Source organism: Perca flavescens, chromosome 23, assembly GCF_004354835.1.
Source record: "Perca flavescens isolate YP-PL-M2 chromosome 23, PFLA_1.0, whole genome shotgun sequence".
Classification (NCBI taxonomy): domain Eukaryota; kingdom Metazoa; phylum Chordata; class Actinopteri; order Perciformes; family Percidae; genus Perca; species Perca flavescens.
The window spans coordinates 13,668,347-13,686,419 of NC_041353.1; the positions used below are offsets into that span (position 1 = coordinate 13,668,347).

The 18,073-nt window shown below is 38.3% G+C and overlaps 1 protein-coding gene across 1 annotated transcript; it reads right to left on the reverse strand.

The window, feature by feature from the left end:
* Window positions 1-271: 271 nt before the first annotated feature.
* On the reverse strand, window positions 272-17,388 carry ano6 (anoctamin 6). The gene is given in 21 exon segments (XM_028570164.1): window positions 272-2,687; window positions 2,778-2,883; window positions 3,444-3,640; window positions 3,763-3,968; window positions 4,764-4,894; window positions 5,134-5,231; window positions 5,322-5,491; window positions 5,582-5,756; window positions 5,758-5,811; window positions 6,301-6,378; window positions 6,628-6,773; window positions 7,498-7,558; window positions 7,850-7,955; window positions 8,064-8,198; window positions 8,415-8,530; window positions 8,676-8,789; window positions 9,564-9,851; window positions 9,925-9,990; window positions 12,227-12,355; window positions 12,955-13,025; window positions 17,083-17,388. Coding segments are annotated over 21 exon segments (2,760 nt in total). The 5' UTR covers window positions 17,177-17,388; the 3' UTR covers window positions 272-2,468.
* Window positions 17,389-18,073: the final 685 nt, after the last annotated feature.

Below are 18,073 nucleotides of genomic sequence, written 5' to 3' on the forward strand. Positions count from 1 at the left end.
CTTTGAATGTTTGTTTTTTTGTCACTGTCAGAGGTGTAGATTCAAACACATGGTCATAATAAGAGAGAGACTGTGTGCTGCAGCTGGAAATCTTGTTTTCGCTAACCTGCACTTGTTTAAATTCTCATCTTGCTGCAGTGTGATGTAGGAACATCCTCCAGGTATTGTCATTACAGTGACATCACTGCTGTGTTTTATTACAAGTCACACATAGCACACTTTTAAATATATCCGAGGTGAGAAGAAGGTAGGTAAAATTAAATCAACATACAACAGTGGAAATGTTTTTAATATTTAAGCCTTTAAACTAAGACTTAATACACACAAGCAAAGCTTTTTTATAAAACAATTTTTATGAGGAGTTAAAACAAAAAGACAAGAAAGAAATGCATTTTTAGACATTGCTGGTATATGATACTGTTTCCATAAATGGTGGTTATAGTCAGGGTCCAAAATTAACTTAGTGAATGTTCAAATTTTACCAGTCATTCAATAGATTACTATTGTTATTTGGCTGGTGAATATAGCAAATCTAACAGCCACTTGCATATTTTGATGGTGCTAATTTTGGACCCTGGTTATAGTACCATTGTTCAAATCACAATGTATTATGATTTCAGCAATGACACAGAAGAAGATTAAATGACATAATATCACAGGATGTAACTTGCAGTTAACATGTTGATGATGTGCAGTGCAGTGGTCATAGCCAGGTACAGGCCTGGAACTCTGTAAGTTAAAAGTGCAAAACAGTACAGTAGATTGGAGTATATGAATAGAGAAAGACTCTCTATTCTCTATACTCTCTATACTCATATCGTTAACTAAACCACTTCACAGGGCTGAGATTAATTGATTAATTGAATTAAAAACTAAAGGCGTAACTGAACTACATTTGGTGTAAGGATGAAAAAGCGTTCAGTTTCTTGTGGTCTGTAAACTTGAATACATCAAAGCTTTACATGGCATCACTTTTGAATTGTCAAATAAATTCACTTTCTGAATTGTCTGTACTGTAATTGAATCCCATCCAAACAACATAATGACAACCTTTGGAACGTTTACATATTTAAAAGGTTTACAGAGGTAAAAGTATTTGAGGCACATTTAGTGAATATACTGTATTTGGCTAAAGTTAGTTTATGTCTACTCGAACTCTAACGTAACATTGTGAGTGCTTTTTTTCCCCAACAGATCCCCTCAGCTTTTTAGTTCTAGTAACAAAAATGGAAGTGCAAAACCCCCCTCTCTATCAATCATCAACATTGCATTAAAAAGTGGTACAACATTAAACCCAGCTGTGGCACTTGTTGGTTACGTGTGTGTGAAAGCTTGGATCCCCCAGCATGAAGTTCAATGGATAGATCATCACAGTGATATAGCCAAGGTACATGTAATGTAGTCATAAACCTGGAAGACACTGAGTAAAAATATCCATAAAATGTTTTGACAAGGGTGCCTGGGTAGCTCAGTTGGTAGAACGCGCCCCCACATATAGAGGGTTACTCCTCAATGCAGCGGCCGCAGGTTTGACTCCGACCCTTTGCTGTGTGTCATTCCCCCTCTCTCTGTCTTCAGCTGTCCTATAAAAATAAAGGCCTAAAATGCCCCTCAAAAATATTTTTTTGACAAAACAAAATCTCAACTCAAGGTCTACACAGTGACTTTTTCTGAAGCTTTCAACCATACTGTATCTCACATTTTAGGACAACACAGATGAGAAGTCCTAGTCACAGTTTAGTGAAATGCTATCCAAACATCCAAACCAGGTTGCAAAAATCAATGCATAAAACATCCAGCAAGTCATTTAGCTTAATAAGCATCATCCTATCTGAGTTTGTGTGCTTAAATATAAAAAAGTAAAGCTATTTACTGTATAACCTTTGTTGTTTTAACTGGTTAAAACCTAAATCTAAATAGATTAAAATCCAATACTGGATTCAGATTCAGCATTGAACTCCAACCTAACCCAAAACAGGGACACTTAGTACCAATGAGTTTAAATGGTGGTGCAAAAGAATGCCATGTCACTTGTTGGTCCCACACCTAGTTTGTGTACTTCCAGCTACAAAACATCCTGTCTGTTATATTGGTCAGTCTGAGAAGAAAATGAAAAAAAGACACTCTTAGGTGATAGAGGATGATGCACTGTTCTTTTTCCTTTCACACGCTTTGTCCTGATGAGAGTATGGAGTGTGAGGACAGTAGACAGGGGTGAAGACTATACAACGGTGGTTTCTCCTTTCTTTGTTCAACAGCCCCTTAAAGAAACTTCAGATGTCTAATTTTTTTACTGATTGCTATACATTTTCCATAATAAAAGTCCATACCTTGTTCCAGGTCTTAATTCATTCACTGGTTCCCAAAGTTTTGGTCAGTATTTAAATAACATGGGTAGGTGCTGCAAAAAAACTGGGTAGTCATGAATATAGAGTATGGTCTGATCTCTTCGTCCATACATTTTACTATCAGAAATCAAGGTCCATCTCCTCCTGTGTCAAGTTCACCTCCGGGCACGTGAGTGTCCCATCGTCGAGTGGTTTCAAACGTCTGGTCACCAGCTTGAGGTTGGTCTCGTGGAGGATGACCTGGGTCAAGTATTTTTCTCGTTTGATCTGTTCTTTGACAGCGTATGGGACGTCTGGGATCACGTAGGACAGGATGAATTTTGTAAGGTAAACAATGTGCTGTGAGGAGAAGAAAACACCCCTATCAATGTTTAAATAATTAATTTTTTTTTAGTATCAGAATGATTTTTATGTTATGTTTATACCCACCTCTACAACAATTATAAAAGCCATTTTGGCAGCGATCACATGCCAGTAGTAGATGTTGTACTGATACTGCCTGGGGTGCCCAGGAGGATTCCGAAAATCTCGATACCTAAAGGAGAAAAGTTCAAACAATAACATGCCTTGCCACACAACTGTTTCTGATACCAGTCATCTATTAAACGTGGCATCTTATTTCATTTTTTTCTGTGTATGTGAAGAAGTTGAATTTTGCTCAGAAGTTTTCATCACACCATTATCTCTGGTCATTTTTGCAACTTACATGAAAAAAAGAGACCGTGTGGGAGCCGTATATCTGGCTCTGCTCAGATGCAACATATTATTGTGTAATTCAAGAATTTTTCTCACTCCCAATATGTTAGAAACATATATCTAAGGAATTAATAATCACAGTAACAACATCAATAATATCTTTAAAATGAAGTGGAATCGGTATGTATAAAATAGTTATTATTTTGTCAAGGAAATACTTTTATAACCAAAATTCAAAGAATTTACATTTTATTTAATTGTGAAAGCAAAAGTTTTGGAAAAAAGAAAAAAGAAATCACATGGATGATAGCTAAAGTGAAAACTTGTGTTCTCTTTACAATCCAGGGGAAGGGGAAACTGAATACTGTACAGCACACACAGATGGGCCAATCTTTGTACCTGCAGGTGGTGATGTTGTAAGGTGTCCACATCGGCTTGCTATTGTTGGAGAAGTCCTCGATGTTGAATATAGACAGTGAGCTGTTGATGTAGCCCTGCATGGTGCTATTAGAGTGATCTCCATATGGGTACACAGAGAAAGACCAGTAGTAGACCAACCGTGGAATCATGTCAGATGTAAAAGCAATGATCATGGCCTGTTGAGACACCAGGACAGCAAAACATGTAGTGAAAGCATAAAATTGATCATCTATGCTGTTTCCACAATTGTTGCCAGTGTACTTAATCAACTAATAACTCAGTGTAAACAGTATTGTACATTTGTTGCAACAGCCAATATAGCGATGCCTTGAAGAATGGGCTGCCAGGCTCCTATATCCTGGGCCTTCTCTGGCACGATGCGACGAAACTGAGTGTGGATTTTCCAAGCATCAACCCGAATCTCAAACAAGTTGTTGACCAGAGCCAGGACCGGAGCCAAAGGGAAGGAGGCCACAAACAGGGTCACAAAGCCAAACTGGATGACTGCGAGACACAAAATACATGTATAAAAAAGACAGGGACTGTAGATTTTCACCAAGTATTTGTATATTGAATACTTATTGTGTGTAAATTCCCTCATACATGCTTGGTTACTTACTAGCTAGTCTCAAACCAGTTTACTGAATCAGGTTGCACCATTAGGTAGGTCATTTATTTTTGTGTTCTTGGCCAAAAAAATTATCTTTCAGCATATTGTAACTCAAGTGGAGAGAAAACTAGACTCCTGCATCTCCTCTTGGCTCTGTTTTCAGGCTTTAGATAATCCAGCTGTGACGGGAGACTGGTTAATCACAGATAAGATAGAGAGCGTTCCTATTGGCTGTTCTGTTCATGCATTGCTCATGCAACAGAGAGGGGAGAGCTGCAGGAAGAGGTCTCACTCTAGTTTAAAATCTGGCTTTTTGTTTTGCATTCTACCCACTGCAGCTGTGAAACTTCACAGAGGATAAAAACACAATAAAGCCCAAAGGCATATTTCCATTTTGGTCCTCTAGTAAAACACCATATCACTCCACAACAATCAAGTCAACAAGTGCAGACAATGCATCAAAATCAGTCAACAATGTGAAAAGGAAGTCATTGCAGCATCCAAAGTTGTAACATCTGAAATTAATAGTTTTAGAGGGACAGCATTTGAACATTTCAACCACATGACAGGTCAAATATCTGAACCATTATCCGTATTACCACTTATAAACATCAGTCAACATAGAAGCAAACTAGTTCTGTCAGCTAGCTCAGTTAGCCCTAAATGTGACAGACGAAGACTCCTCTTACCCATCTCCAGATATTCATAGAACAGTCCTAGTTTTGTAAGGGCCTGGAGCTGGTAGTCCTGCTCCCAGCGAGGAATCAATTTCTCTGAGGCCGCTCTGGTGCAGTAGCGGAAAATCAAATTCTTCACCCACCTGTGGAGGGGTGGAAGAGATCATATACAGTAAGAGTGACTCAATATGAAAATGGAGAGTTGGTGTAGGGTTAGATATTAGCACAATGGCCTTAACACATGCACCTGTATATATATGAGCTGGCATTGTATTACGTAATTATATTACTTTAAAAGAATATATTTATATGTATACAAGTATATATACATATATACTTTATATATTTGACATAAAATTGGTCTTAGATTCTGATTTCTTACGGTATCAAGACCTCTTGGACATTGTTCAAGATGGCTTTTCCACCCATGATGATAGAGAGCTGAGTCGTCAACTCAATCAGACAACCACCAGGATCACACTGGACACAGGACAACAAGACACAAAGCAAGAGTCAAGAATGATCGGTGAGTGAGTTAGACATATAAGAGCCAGATGGATCAAACTGTACCTCCTCATTGCGGTATTTTCCCAAGATATAAGCAGGATCTCCAGGATAGCCAACCGCTTTCCCTTTGGCAAAGGCGATGTAGAAACAGGAAGAGTAATAGTTGACGAACTGAAAGAGGAACATCTTCATGGTCAGGCTGTTCTCGTAGTCTGTCTTGGTCCGCGGAAGCTCTGTTGTTGTGTCAGATAAGAGAGGATTCAGGATTAACACATGCAAGTCAACGCAAGTCAATACTGGGCAGAAGTACAATTCAAACTTACCAAAGTCGGTGATCCAGATGGCGACGCGCTCATAGAGAATGTTTAGGATCATAATTATAACAAAGCTAATGAGGGAGGCTGTGACAGAAGTGGCCATCTGAGGCGTCACATACTCCTTTATGGGTTCCAGCTCCTTCAGGTCCTGAGTTCGGAGTTTAGCTGAGAAGGCAAAAAAATGCAGCCAGGCGGTAGACGATGATGGCCACAATGGACGCAATGATCAACAGAATCTGAGGGACAAAGTACAATTATAGATTCATGTTGTATATTGTTTAGAAAAAAATAGGTAACACTTTGTTTTATCAGTCTGTAATTAATTATTTCACTACACAACACTGAATTTGGTACTAATTATAAGTAAAGTAGAGATTATGTTCAATTACTATACTTCTAATTAATAAAATAAACATTTACAATAACTTAAGTTAACTTACAATAACAAAAGAGTCATTTATTCAGTGCACACCATGTCAGCTACAGAAACAATTCTGTATATATATGGAGAGTTAAGTTTTCAATAATAAATAAGTAATGAATAAATATTTACATTGGTTTAAATTGACCTTTTCTGTCAAATAAATTTAGTATTTATCCCTTAATTAGTACCAAATTACATATTTTATTCACAGGAAATTCTTAGTGAATTACAAACAGGCAAAATACAATGTTAGCAAAAAAAACAACCTATGTGAAATAAAAATGACATTTATGTACATTACCCAGAAAAGGACTGTCCCAATTCCTATCGACACCCGAACACATTGTCCACAGGCTGTAAAGGGCACGTTTTCTTTTACCTAAATCACACACAAACAGTGTGAAATAGTGGACTTTAACAACATCATGGCATGACTTAAAATATCATTTATGTCAACATAGTATCCCCAAATAGTTTTGATACTTTTTGAACAAAACTGAGTAAACCAGTTTGAATCCCTATTTTAAACCCATCTTTGTTTTTTTTTTTGGCTGGTTTAGTTCGACCTTATTAGCTTCAAAACGAGTAAAATAATATAATAGAGAAATAGTCTGTGTGTGTGATTTACCCCTGTGACAGGGTTTTTCCTCTCATAGATACACTTGGCCTCATATTCCGGACGAGGCAGCTCTTCCTGCTCCAGAAACTCTACAGTGTCCCACGTGTACTCCAGCTCCGCCTGGTAGCGCTTCCAAAACTCAAGGAATAAAGTTACTAAAGAAAGAAAACAGACAGGGCAATAATGAGAAAGAAGGAAACGTCTAAATATACACAGTATTCTCTGCGTCTTCCTGTTATTGTTTTGCCTGATGAGGACAAAATAAACATTTCACATAGTCACTTCTAAATTAGTCTCGCATTGCCAGACCTTCCTCCACAGCGCTGCGGAGGAGGGTCTGGCTAGTCCACACAGCATTCTGGGATGGGAGAAAAACATGCTCTGGTTTATTGGCATTTCTTTAAACCAATCACAATCGTCTTGGGCGGTGCTAAGCACTGCATGGAGTCCCGGTGCGGCTGCAAAATAGCCTCGGGAAGGAACTTGTTTTGGTGGAACATGTGTACGTTGAAAAGTTGTTTTAGTCGTGCAACAGAAAACTCAGATTGGACAGATAGTTTAGCTAGCTGTCTGGATTTACCCTGCAGAGATCTGAAGAGCGGTTAACCATAGTCCTCATAAATCCACCAAAGTTTAAAATTCCAACAGAAAGCAGAAGGTAACGGACATCCGGCCAAAAAGTTCATACGGCGAATTTTGAAATTTTGATTCCCGGCAGCAACAGAACAATCCCGGAAGTGGAAGGTCGTGGGTATAGACTACTTCTAAATAAAACTCTCAAAGTTAGTGATATAAGCATGGCTGCATATGCTCTATTGGAAACTTAAAACTTGAAAGAAGCCACCACCTGGCATCTTTTTGACATTGTATACAACTTACCCCAGACTGACATGAAAACTGCAAACACCAAGGTTCCAAAGTTATCAAATATGCAAAGTTTCTAAAAGAAAATAGGAAAAAAAGAGAAACATGGCTGTCAACTTTATCACAGTTCTATCCTGCTTACATGCAAATCAGTTCCAAACAAAATTGTTGCTGTGCCACTGTGAATAATAGCGGCCACACATAATGATATATGCAAAGTCTGCAACTGTATCACGCACTGTGTAGTAAGAACTGCCTTTAACACAACAATTCTTAATTTTGTCCATATTGAGCGGCAATAATGGGAGTAGAAAAGTAAAAGACTTTCTCGAAATTCCAATTTACCGTTAAAAAAAATAAAACTTACTTTCGAAGCTTCACACGTGCTGTTCAACATCCAGTATTGGCATTCTCTGTCACACTGTGGACACATCACAATCTTTCCTCCAATTTCAGGGTCGCACACCTCTTTGCTGCAGTCATCCAAACACAAAACAGAGATTATTAGACAGGGAAATCTACAAAATCTGACACATCATTTATTTACAAGTTCAACATTTGAAATCTACGAGGAAATGTACCTCCAGGTGCTGGTTTCTTGAGTCGTGTATCCATAAATGAAACAACACAGTCCAACAACGGCAGCTAGAGCAAGCATTCTCGTGTAGAAACCCAACCAGGCAAAGTAAATGCCAACCTTCTCCCCATAATACTTCCTGTGGAAAATAAAAATAAATATTTGTATCTACTTTGCCTCTACTATTCATTTTGTAACAAAAAGGATTTTGTTTGTTCCTGCTTGAACACACGGGGAACACATTTCATTGACAAGACACGGAGCCGAAGGCTTTTCAGTGAAACACTGCAATGAAAGAGTCATTCTCCTACTTTAAGTTCATTCTTGTTACGAGAACACAAAAGACTGCGTTTACCTAATGAGGTTTAGTGGTTGCATCTTGTAGAAGCTTTTGGGATGAGCCCACTCTTCATAGAGCAGGTATCGCTCATTGGGGCAGCCCTCCTCTTTGGACTTGACATTGAACCTGCACTGAAATAGCCAACAGGGAAATATCCAGTAGGAATTTTCAGTAAATTATTAGTTCACTAATAGCATAACACCATGCTAAATATGATTGTTACAAACCGAATAAAAGCATAAGCCATACCTAATATGACTGTAAGATGTAACTTACGTCATGGAGGGGATAAGCAGCTTTGTACACTCCACCATCCAGCAGTTTGGTGACGCCAAACTTCTTTATGCTCCCCCGTATTTCATAGGGGGCACGACTCAGGATGTAATACGCCTGGAAAAAGATGAGGTTTTTATTTTTATGCTAATAATCTGTTTATACAATATTATCAAACAATCATAGAGTATAATACAGTTTGAAAAACATGATTCTTAAGCTGCTCTTATGATTTATGAGTTTTAAAGTGCTCATATTATGCTCATTTTCAGGTTCATAATTGTATTTAGAGGTTGTACCAGAATAGGTTTACATGGATTAATTTAAAAAACACCATATTTTTGTTGTACTGCACATTGCTGGAACTCCTCTTTTCACCCTGTGTGTTGTGCTCTCCGTTTTAGCTACAGAGTGAGACATCTCGCGTCTGTTCCATCTTTGTTGGGAGTCGCACATGCGCAGTAGCTAGGTAAGGACAACTAGCCAATAAGAAGCAGAGAATGAGGGCGTGCCGAGCTAGCAGCTAGGCGAGTATTAGAACGTGTTTTACAAAGTGACGCACGTTTGTCACAGAAGTAAAGGCTGGACTACAATAGAGCTGTTTGGAGCAGTTTGTGAACAGTGTTTTCTGTTGGAGATGGTAAGTGCCTTTGGGGTGGACTTTGGGCTTTTTCACTTTGTAAACCTATAACATGAACAAAAAAAATATAAAACACAATAAAGGAAAGGGAAAAAGCCAAAAAATAATATGTGCACTTTAACATTAAATCGATTCATCTGTTGAGCGCAGGATGTTTGCAACCATACAGCTACATCCTTCAAAATAAAACTGAAGTATGAAAAGAAGTTGCAGGCAGCCTGAACTGACTGCAAGAACATGTGACAACTTGCCATCCTGTTCCTCATGGCCGCAGTGAAGAAGACATCTTTGTCCCTCATGTGGAAGTACTCCAGACGTTTTTTCTCAAAGGGGGCGGTGAAGAACTCGGCCTCCTTGGTGATCAGGTCTTCGTTGGGGTAGAAGTGCTTGGTAATGAAGAAGAAAAAGCGCCATGGGGAGGGGCGGGACGACAGGTCATTGGGCTGGATGGGAAGCTTGATGTGCAGGACCTCGGCGTATGTGCACAGCGTGTCCCACGGCATGTGGACTTTCAAAAACATCAGTTTCTCATCTATCACCTGCAGAACACAAAGGAGTGCTTTAAGTATGCGATACAGTAAGAATACCTTCCACAAAGTGAAATCTACTTACAGATTGTGTCGCCTCCAGCTCCATTCCCATCTTCATCAAGCTGGCCTCAAAGGTTTCTCGCCGCCTCTACAAGAAGAACACAAAAAAAGGTTTCAAAGAGCTTTCTGATTTAATGCTCTCTGGTCAATATGGTTTAATTTCTGTACCAGATGTCCTGAAGTTATGACTTATGTGCCACGCCTGCAGTGTAAATACTGTGAGCATTTGTGAAAGGACTGCCAAGGGTGATCATCTGTATCTACACAGAAGTCCATTACTTATTTATATTGTAGAATTGCATGTAAATAATGTGCCAACACATAATCACCTTCATAACCTTTATAAGATCCCATGTGTCAAATGACCTTTAATTATGTTTATGTAAAGGCAGAAAGGCCAGACTTCACAGCTCATTTATTTGGACTTTTTTTTTCCATAACCAAGGCATTATTTACACTGCACAGTGGTGATACTGCAGGCAAATCAGAGCAGGTTCTTGTCCTGGATACACTTTCTGAACTGGCAGCAGCTTTCCCAAAACAAAAAAACACACTGAATTAGCATGAACAAGTATTATACATATTTAAATAATATAGAAGGGAGCTAATCAAAATGCTTTAAAACTTTTGGATGAGTTATTTGATTAGTTGGTGTCATCATCATCCGAGGAAATTCAGACTTTCCGAATGAATTCAAACTTTAATCTGACACCTTTATACATTTTTAACCCTATGATGTCAGCCCCATTCTAAGAAATACCGTCAAGAGACTGCTGAAAAAGTATAGGTCAAATACTTGTTTAGTCACGGTTTATTTAGCCAACCTTGCTTTCAGGTAGATTTAGACTAACAAACGGGAAGTGTATGGAAATTTAGACAATGACATAACCTTTTAAAATAACAATTTAGTCTAGCACTATTTGAACTGAACCACGCCCCTCCAACTGTCAAGCTCAAAAAAGGGGTTTTGCAACTTATGTTTTACCAGGTTAGCTTCTGGAAAAACAAAGTAAAGGGGTTGCCTGCTACAGACTGTTGCACTCCTCATCCCCTGGTGGATTTAGTTTGCTTTGGGATGATTATGAACGTGGAGTTGCCTCAGTCCCAGTGGATCTGTGGTGAGGAAGCCCATGAGCTCGGACTTGCAACGGCTCTACTAGCCGGCCTTTTTCAGAAGAACTGGCTGAAACTGGCTTCTAGAGAGGTGCGTCTGGGAACTGCAAGGCATGCCTACACCCATCACATCCATTCAGTGCTGCAGGAAAACAACATATCCATCATGTATCTATCTTATGAGTACATTTTTTCACCCATTTAACCTCAAAGCTTTTGTCAACTGTTACCAACTATAATTTTAAGCCTCCACAGGGCACAGTCTCAATTTTAAAAACCCTTGCAGGGTTACGGTTTCAACACTGCAGCTGTTAAAGTCTGTGGATCTAAGCATTATAACACATCCCTCACTGGAAACCTGTTGTGAAAGACACTGGTACATGTAGCAACAAACAACACATCTGGGTATGTCATTATGTCTCAGTCTCAGTATCCTTAATTTGTGCACATATCCCTGAAATCTAGACATGTGATGAATATCTATGATAGTAATGCACTAAATATACACGTAGTTAGACCACTTCACTCTGTTCAATCATGCACCAACTGAATTTACTCATTTGTTTTGTAAATAAAAGTGGTCTGGGATTGCCTCCACAGACCATTTCCCAACTTGTCAAATATCAATGCTTCATGTGAAGTGTGACTTCATTCTCTGCTCAGGACGCCAAACGTTAGTTTACTGCTAACTTATGTTCTGAGTGTCAAGTGCAGTCTCTTTAAAGACATAGACAGCCATCCTGCTGCAAATGAAAACTCCCTTTACAAATAGACAGAAACAATAGAGTTTGTATGTCTAATAATAAAACACACAAGGCAGTTTATGAGAAAAGTACCACTTCCATTGAGAGAAATACAGTATGTTATTCATTAAGACTAATGATTTGCTTCCAAAACTTTATTTAAAAACTCTGGACGCCTCAGGATTTGGAAGGTTGACAGGTTTGAGTCCGGCTACGGCCATGTCTGCCACCCTTCCTCTCTCTCCCCACACTTCCTTGTCATCTATCTACTGTACGCCGTCTAATAAAGGCAAAAAATACCTCACAAATACTATTAAAAAAGCATATCACCGTTTACAGATTTTTTTTGTGAGTAGAATACTTTGTACTAAGTTATATGTGAGCATCATTTGCAATACTTAAAATACAAATCTGATGTAGTGTACTGAAACACCCAACGGAAAAAGATTTAAAAAATGAGAGACCTACCTTGCGCCGCTGGAACGCGTGCCTCTTCTCAAACTCCTTCTTATCCTCATCTTCATAGACCAGGATGAAGTCAATCCTCCTCACGCCATCATTGAAGAATAAGGAGTCTGGTTTGTTATTAAACTCTACCTGAGGGCAAAAATGAGGCTCATCAGGTAAGTCTACTGCGTGAAACTCGTACTCCTCTTCCTCCATAGTACCATACATATTGCACAGAGAGAAGAGAGGAAGGTCTGTGTGTGGAGAGTCTGGGAAGAGATATGTGATGTGGGCCATGCAGGAAAAGTAGGAAGTGTCAACAAACATTATGATACCCGCCCTTTTTCTCTCTCTTCCTCTCCACACAATCAGAGTAAATATAGATATTGTAAGCGTATGTCACTACATGCATAGTTTCATAATGCATTTTAAATCTGGTGTTTTGTTTTGGGATTTGGTGTCTCATCGTCCAGTGACTTCAATATCCGCCATCTTTTAGCTCAATAACTGTGCTTTGAGATAAGTTTAGAAGATAATATTCATAATAATCGTTACAAATTCAGGTATATATGCAAATTATATTTTATAACATACAAGTGATAGGTCTTCCTGCATGTAGGCTAGGCACCTGGACTCTATGAAAACTTAATTAAAATATCAATCAGTCAATCTACACCCCATATATACAGGGTACATTTCATTGATCTGCTGCTACTTTAGCTAACACCAACATTATTGTGCTGACTCACCAGATGTGCTTTGGCGACTGTTTTTCCGTCTTCAAAACTGTGATATATTGGTAAAAACTCCTCAGAGTAAACTGTGAAAATAAGAACAAACACATAAATGGGAATACAGGCATGATAATAAACAAAGAAACCCAAAACTAGATGGATATTTACTTGAGCTCGACGGTGGATAATGCTGTTATCACAGATGTATCATTATCTGCATGTATGCAAGGAAATGCAGTAACTAATAAAATACAACTTTTACTGGCAGATATTTTTATTTTGTATTAATTTCCAAAAGTTTAAAATGTTTATCTTTGTATGATCTAATGAAGGCAACACTATTATAGTGCTAATTGATGTATCATAACTAATATAATATTATGTAAAAACACATCTGAAATTATTTTGAATGCAAGAGAGAAAAGTCACTGCTTATTTGACAAACTTTGTTGGTTGAGGTCTGTTTGTCAGAAGTCAAGGCACTTAAGCAACCTGTGAGCTGTTTACTCACCCGAGGCTATACGTGTAAAAACTAAAATAATGGATGTATTGTAAGACCAACTGCCCCTGTAATTCTATAAGACTATTGTATTTTTTGGGGGGGGGAGATTAACTTTAAAAAAATAAAATACAAAACATAAAACTTGCAACATGAACTTTGAATTTTTTCAAACGCCGCCACCCTAGCCATCTCACAAGCCCACTCCTGGATTGACGGATCCCCTTCATTCTTCCATCCTCTTAAAATAATCTCTATGGCTATCAATAAACTAGTCTGGATGCAGCTTTTTATGTTAATTCTATTGTATTTTCAAGATTATTGATATTGCACTAGCTTGTAAACAGTTATTATTGTAGGGGCAAAAGATGGTAGGCCGGGATGTCTCTGCAGCACCACAATACTTTATTTTAGAATGGTTTGACACACATTTTGCCTTTTAAAAAAAAAATGTGCGCCTCCCTGCGATTTGGATATTGTACTAGTTCATATGGGATTTCGATAAAATTGCGTCCAACTTAGCACCCAGCTATGGTATAAAACCTTTTACAGGTTCCGATTTAACTGAACCAGTTCTAAACAACAGCTAAGCTAATCAGACGCTAAGCGACGCAGCAAGTACGACACAGTGATGTTATGTGTTTACATACATTATAAAGACCAGCAGCTGATGTACTGTTATCAGACTGCCACTTTGCCTATCTTGCCTCACAGAGCTTTGAGCATGGCTGTCTTGTTTTATCTTTACGTGCCAGTGAAGGTGCTGCTAACATTACAAGTCCTTCACATCCCTGCTCATTCTAACATTCCTATATTCAGACCAGGAAAATATTCATGTATTGCCTCAGAGGTGCCCACTGAAGCAGCACAAACTGTTACTGTTACTCATTTCCAAAACAGTCTGAGGGTTGGAACCAGTGACCCTCCTTTTAAGAGCCTGTCTTACCAAACCTCACGCTGCTGTTGCTGCTTTTTTGTACTGCCTTTCACACAACTGCACACTCACCACAATCTTACATTACTCCCTGGAAAGAAAAAGAAGAAATAGCTCACCACCATCAATGCAGTGTGGTCAACACGGCCAATTAACAGCATGTACTGCAGCAAATATTCATTAAGAAATCTGGACTCAGTATTCACACCACTGACCACAAACAAAAACAATATCATCAGCTACTTTATGCATTGTTTCTATGCCATTGTTTTCTTTCTTTTTTTTACTAAACAGATGACATTACATCCAATATGGAAAGTCCTGTAAACTTTCCATATAAAGCGAAGAGCTATGACAAACTTAACTGAAGACAGATGTTGTTTTCAAAACACTGGCCTTAGTAACACACTGGGAAACTTTCACTGTGGAATCACTGTTGAAATAATCAAGTGAAAAATTTAGCGTCTACCAGGCTAACAGTCAAAGCTTGATATTCTACAAAAGTCCAGCAGTATTTTGACATAAGACATGAACCATTTAAATACATTTATTAACAGCTGCTTACTATTTATCTGCCTGTTTACACTGACCTCAATCCTCACAGTAAGCTGTATCATGTGTCTGCTGACTGGAGGTCACACTATCGTAATTTCTTTTTTTGTTCTACGGTCACTACTTTAGTGTGTAGAATAAATCAAATGTGCACCAGCTACTGAGTCATTACACCCAACAGAAACCATTTCAGGAAGCATCTGTAACGTACAATGAGTCAGTACGTATGATTCTTTTGATAAGCACTGAATGGCCCAAGCTGTCTGCAACAAACCTCTCACTTCTTCTCCAGAGAACATATTCCATGACATACAAAATAATAAAAGGCAGAACAAACCAACATGCTGGATTCTATTTTTAAGTTTGTGCAGCATGAAGGTGCATGATACACACTTTATTTGATCTAAAAGGAAAACACTTATATCTTCGAGTTTGTGTCCTTCTTATCCTCTGACAGGAAATGCTTTCTGCATCAAACACTGGGGCATTTGATGACATTTGATAGAAGTAGAGTGTAATGTCTTTTACAGGAACAGAATCAGCCCTAATATATTGTTTAAGTATTAGCGATTAGTGCCTATAATTGTCTGTTTTGCATGTCAAATAAGATTACCGATAATACGTTTTATTTGAAACATGCTTCTAGCAGTGGAGACCTAACTCTCTCAAAATATGCACTGACCTACAGTAACCCTGGCAGAGCTACGTGGTTTACTGCACCAATGTGTTGGGTACATGTTCTGATTTCCTGTATCACCATAGTGTTTATTTTGTTCATGAAAAAACTATGAACTGAAATAAAGCAGTATCTGAGCCAGTGATTTTTACTCTTTATCACAGCATCAAGGGTTGCAACAAAGTGTGAACGTTAAATAATTCATAACAAGTGAAAAGGCACAGTTAAATAAAGCGCACTTTGGCATGCCCTTTGTGATCCAGAGTGAAAAGCATTAGTCATTTCCATATGGTCAACGCCTTCTACATATTTCTCACGACTGTTAAAGTTAACCCAAAGGACCATTTGTCTCTCACTGAGCGGTGAGTACAAAAATGCATGCATTACTAGACAGTATGCGATTATGGACAAGACAAGACTCAAAGGAGCTTATTGTTTTGAGAAATCTTTCCCATAAAGGACAAGTGTAGGGGCTGGCAGCTGTACAGACACTGCAACATACTGTACTGCAGGTGTAGGCTTCTAACACTATGGTCACTATATTCCAAAGTTAAGTTACTGTTTCAGATTTTAGCATCAGGAATGTAAGAAATAAAACAGTGTGGAGAGATGCTATCAGTTCTAGCCTTTAAGGACCCACATCAGACATTTATGAAATAAGCAGAAGCGCTCTGTTTTGGGCAGTTCCTTTCAAACTGATGATTGCCCAACTGTTATCTGTATTTATTTGTAATGCAGAAATGGTGGTGTAAGCCTCTTGAAAATGTGTACACCACACCTCCACAGTTGTTCTGCTACACATGCAGCGGGTATGATCTGATTGTTGAACATACTCTTCATTGCTTTTGATCATTTACTTCTATTACCATCTATAACCGTATCTTAAAGACCACCGTCTTTAAACATGACAGGGAAATCATGAACCATGCATTTTGTAAAAAAAAACCACAAAAGTAAAAGCCCCTTATAAGGCAGTGTAATGGTGCTTGTCAGTTTCATTTTCTATTGGCTGAAGTTAATTTAAACTAGGCTACTTTAAACACAGATGAGTAGTAAATAAAACTGCAATTTTTAATTGACCATATGTTTTGTATATAAAATCAATTGATGGCAGGAACCTAATTTCAAATAAATGTAGTGGAGTGAAAAGTAGAGAATTTTCATCTGAAATGTAGTGAAAAAAGTTGGGAGAAAATAAAGATTCTCAAGAAAAGAAAAGAAGGGGGGGGGTTTACACCCATTAAGGAATCTCTTTTGAGTAGGCCCAGTGATGAATGAGTAGGTGGGTGGATGCTACTGTAACTTACCCAGAAGTGAGTATGGCACATTGTAGCCTATATGGTATATGGCATAATAATGGATGTATTATTTCAACATGTAACGTTACGGTACCCCAGATAGCTGTGATCAAATCCACACAGCGCCCATTAACCCACACAGCATGCACACCAAGACAACAAATCTCAAAACTGTTGTTTTTACCAACTTCCTCGTCTATCATGCCGACATCAGTTTCACCCTCCAACTCATCCGTCTCACACATGGAGTCCATCTCGAAGATGTCGTTATCGCTCATAGTCCTTGTCGGGGGTGGGTTTGAATCACATTCCCGAAAACAACTAAACTTTACTTTACCAGCCTATTACTATGGCTTTAAAGCGCAGCCTTGTCCTCCGCGCATTCTTGCTTTATTTCTCAACATATAGCCTACTCACAAAGTTTTGCTCAAGTTGAGACTTGAGAGAATAGAAAAATCATACGGGTGGGGTCGCAGGAGGCGGAGAAGAATACATGAGGAGGAGGAGGAGGGTGTTAATGTAGTTTAGCCACATTTGACAGATCAAGGTACGCCCACTTCATTCCTCTGAAGAAGTTGTTTAGCATATTAACTGACGCATTGGCACATGTGGCATCAAAGTGTATGTTGGGGTGGAAAAATGTAGGCCTATTACTTTTATATTATTTTGTGTACGTAACATTCTCCTAAACAAAATGCATATTTTTAAGACAATAGTGCGAGATGTTTGGCAAGATCAGCACCATCAATGACCTGCTTTTTCCTTCTTTATTTTAAATCAGCGTTATGCAAATAAACAACTTTACTTATTTTCAACCAGATACATAAAACAACAAAACATAAAAGCAAAACACAAGAAAAACAAATATAAAAATAAAATAAATAACACAAAACGGATCAGCAAAGAATAAATAGAAAATAAATTAAGTAAAAACATGAGCATAATTACAATTTTTGTAACTTTGTTGTTTTTGTTTGCCGAAGTTATTGTCTTAATATATAGCGCAATTTCTTTCTTGAAAACATGAAAGTGAGTGAAATAGTTTGAGCATGGGAATAAACAAGGCACAGCGGCGGCTGGTTGAATCTTAAAAAGATACGTTTCTTTCTGCCCGTAATGATAACATGTTTGTCTGGGGCGAAGCCAACATTTAAATCCAATATTTCAAATTTCAA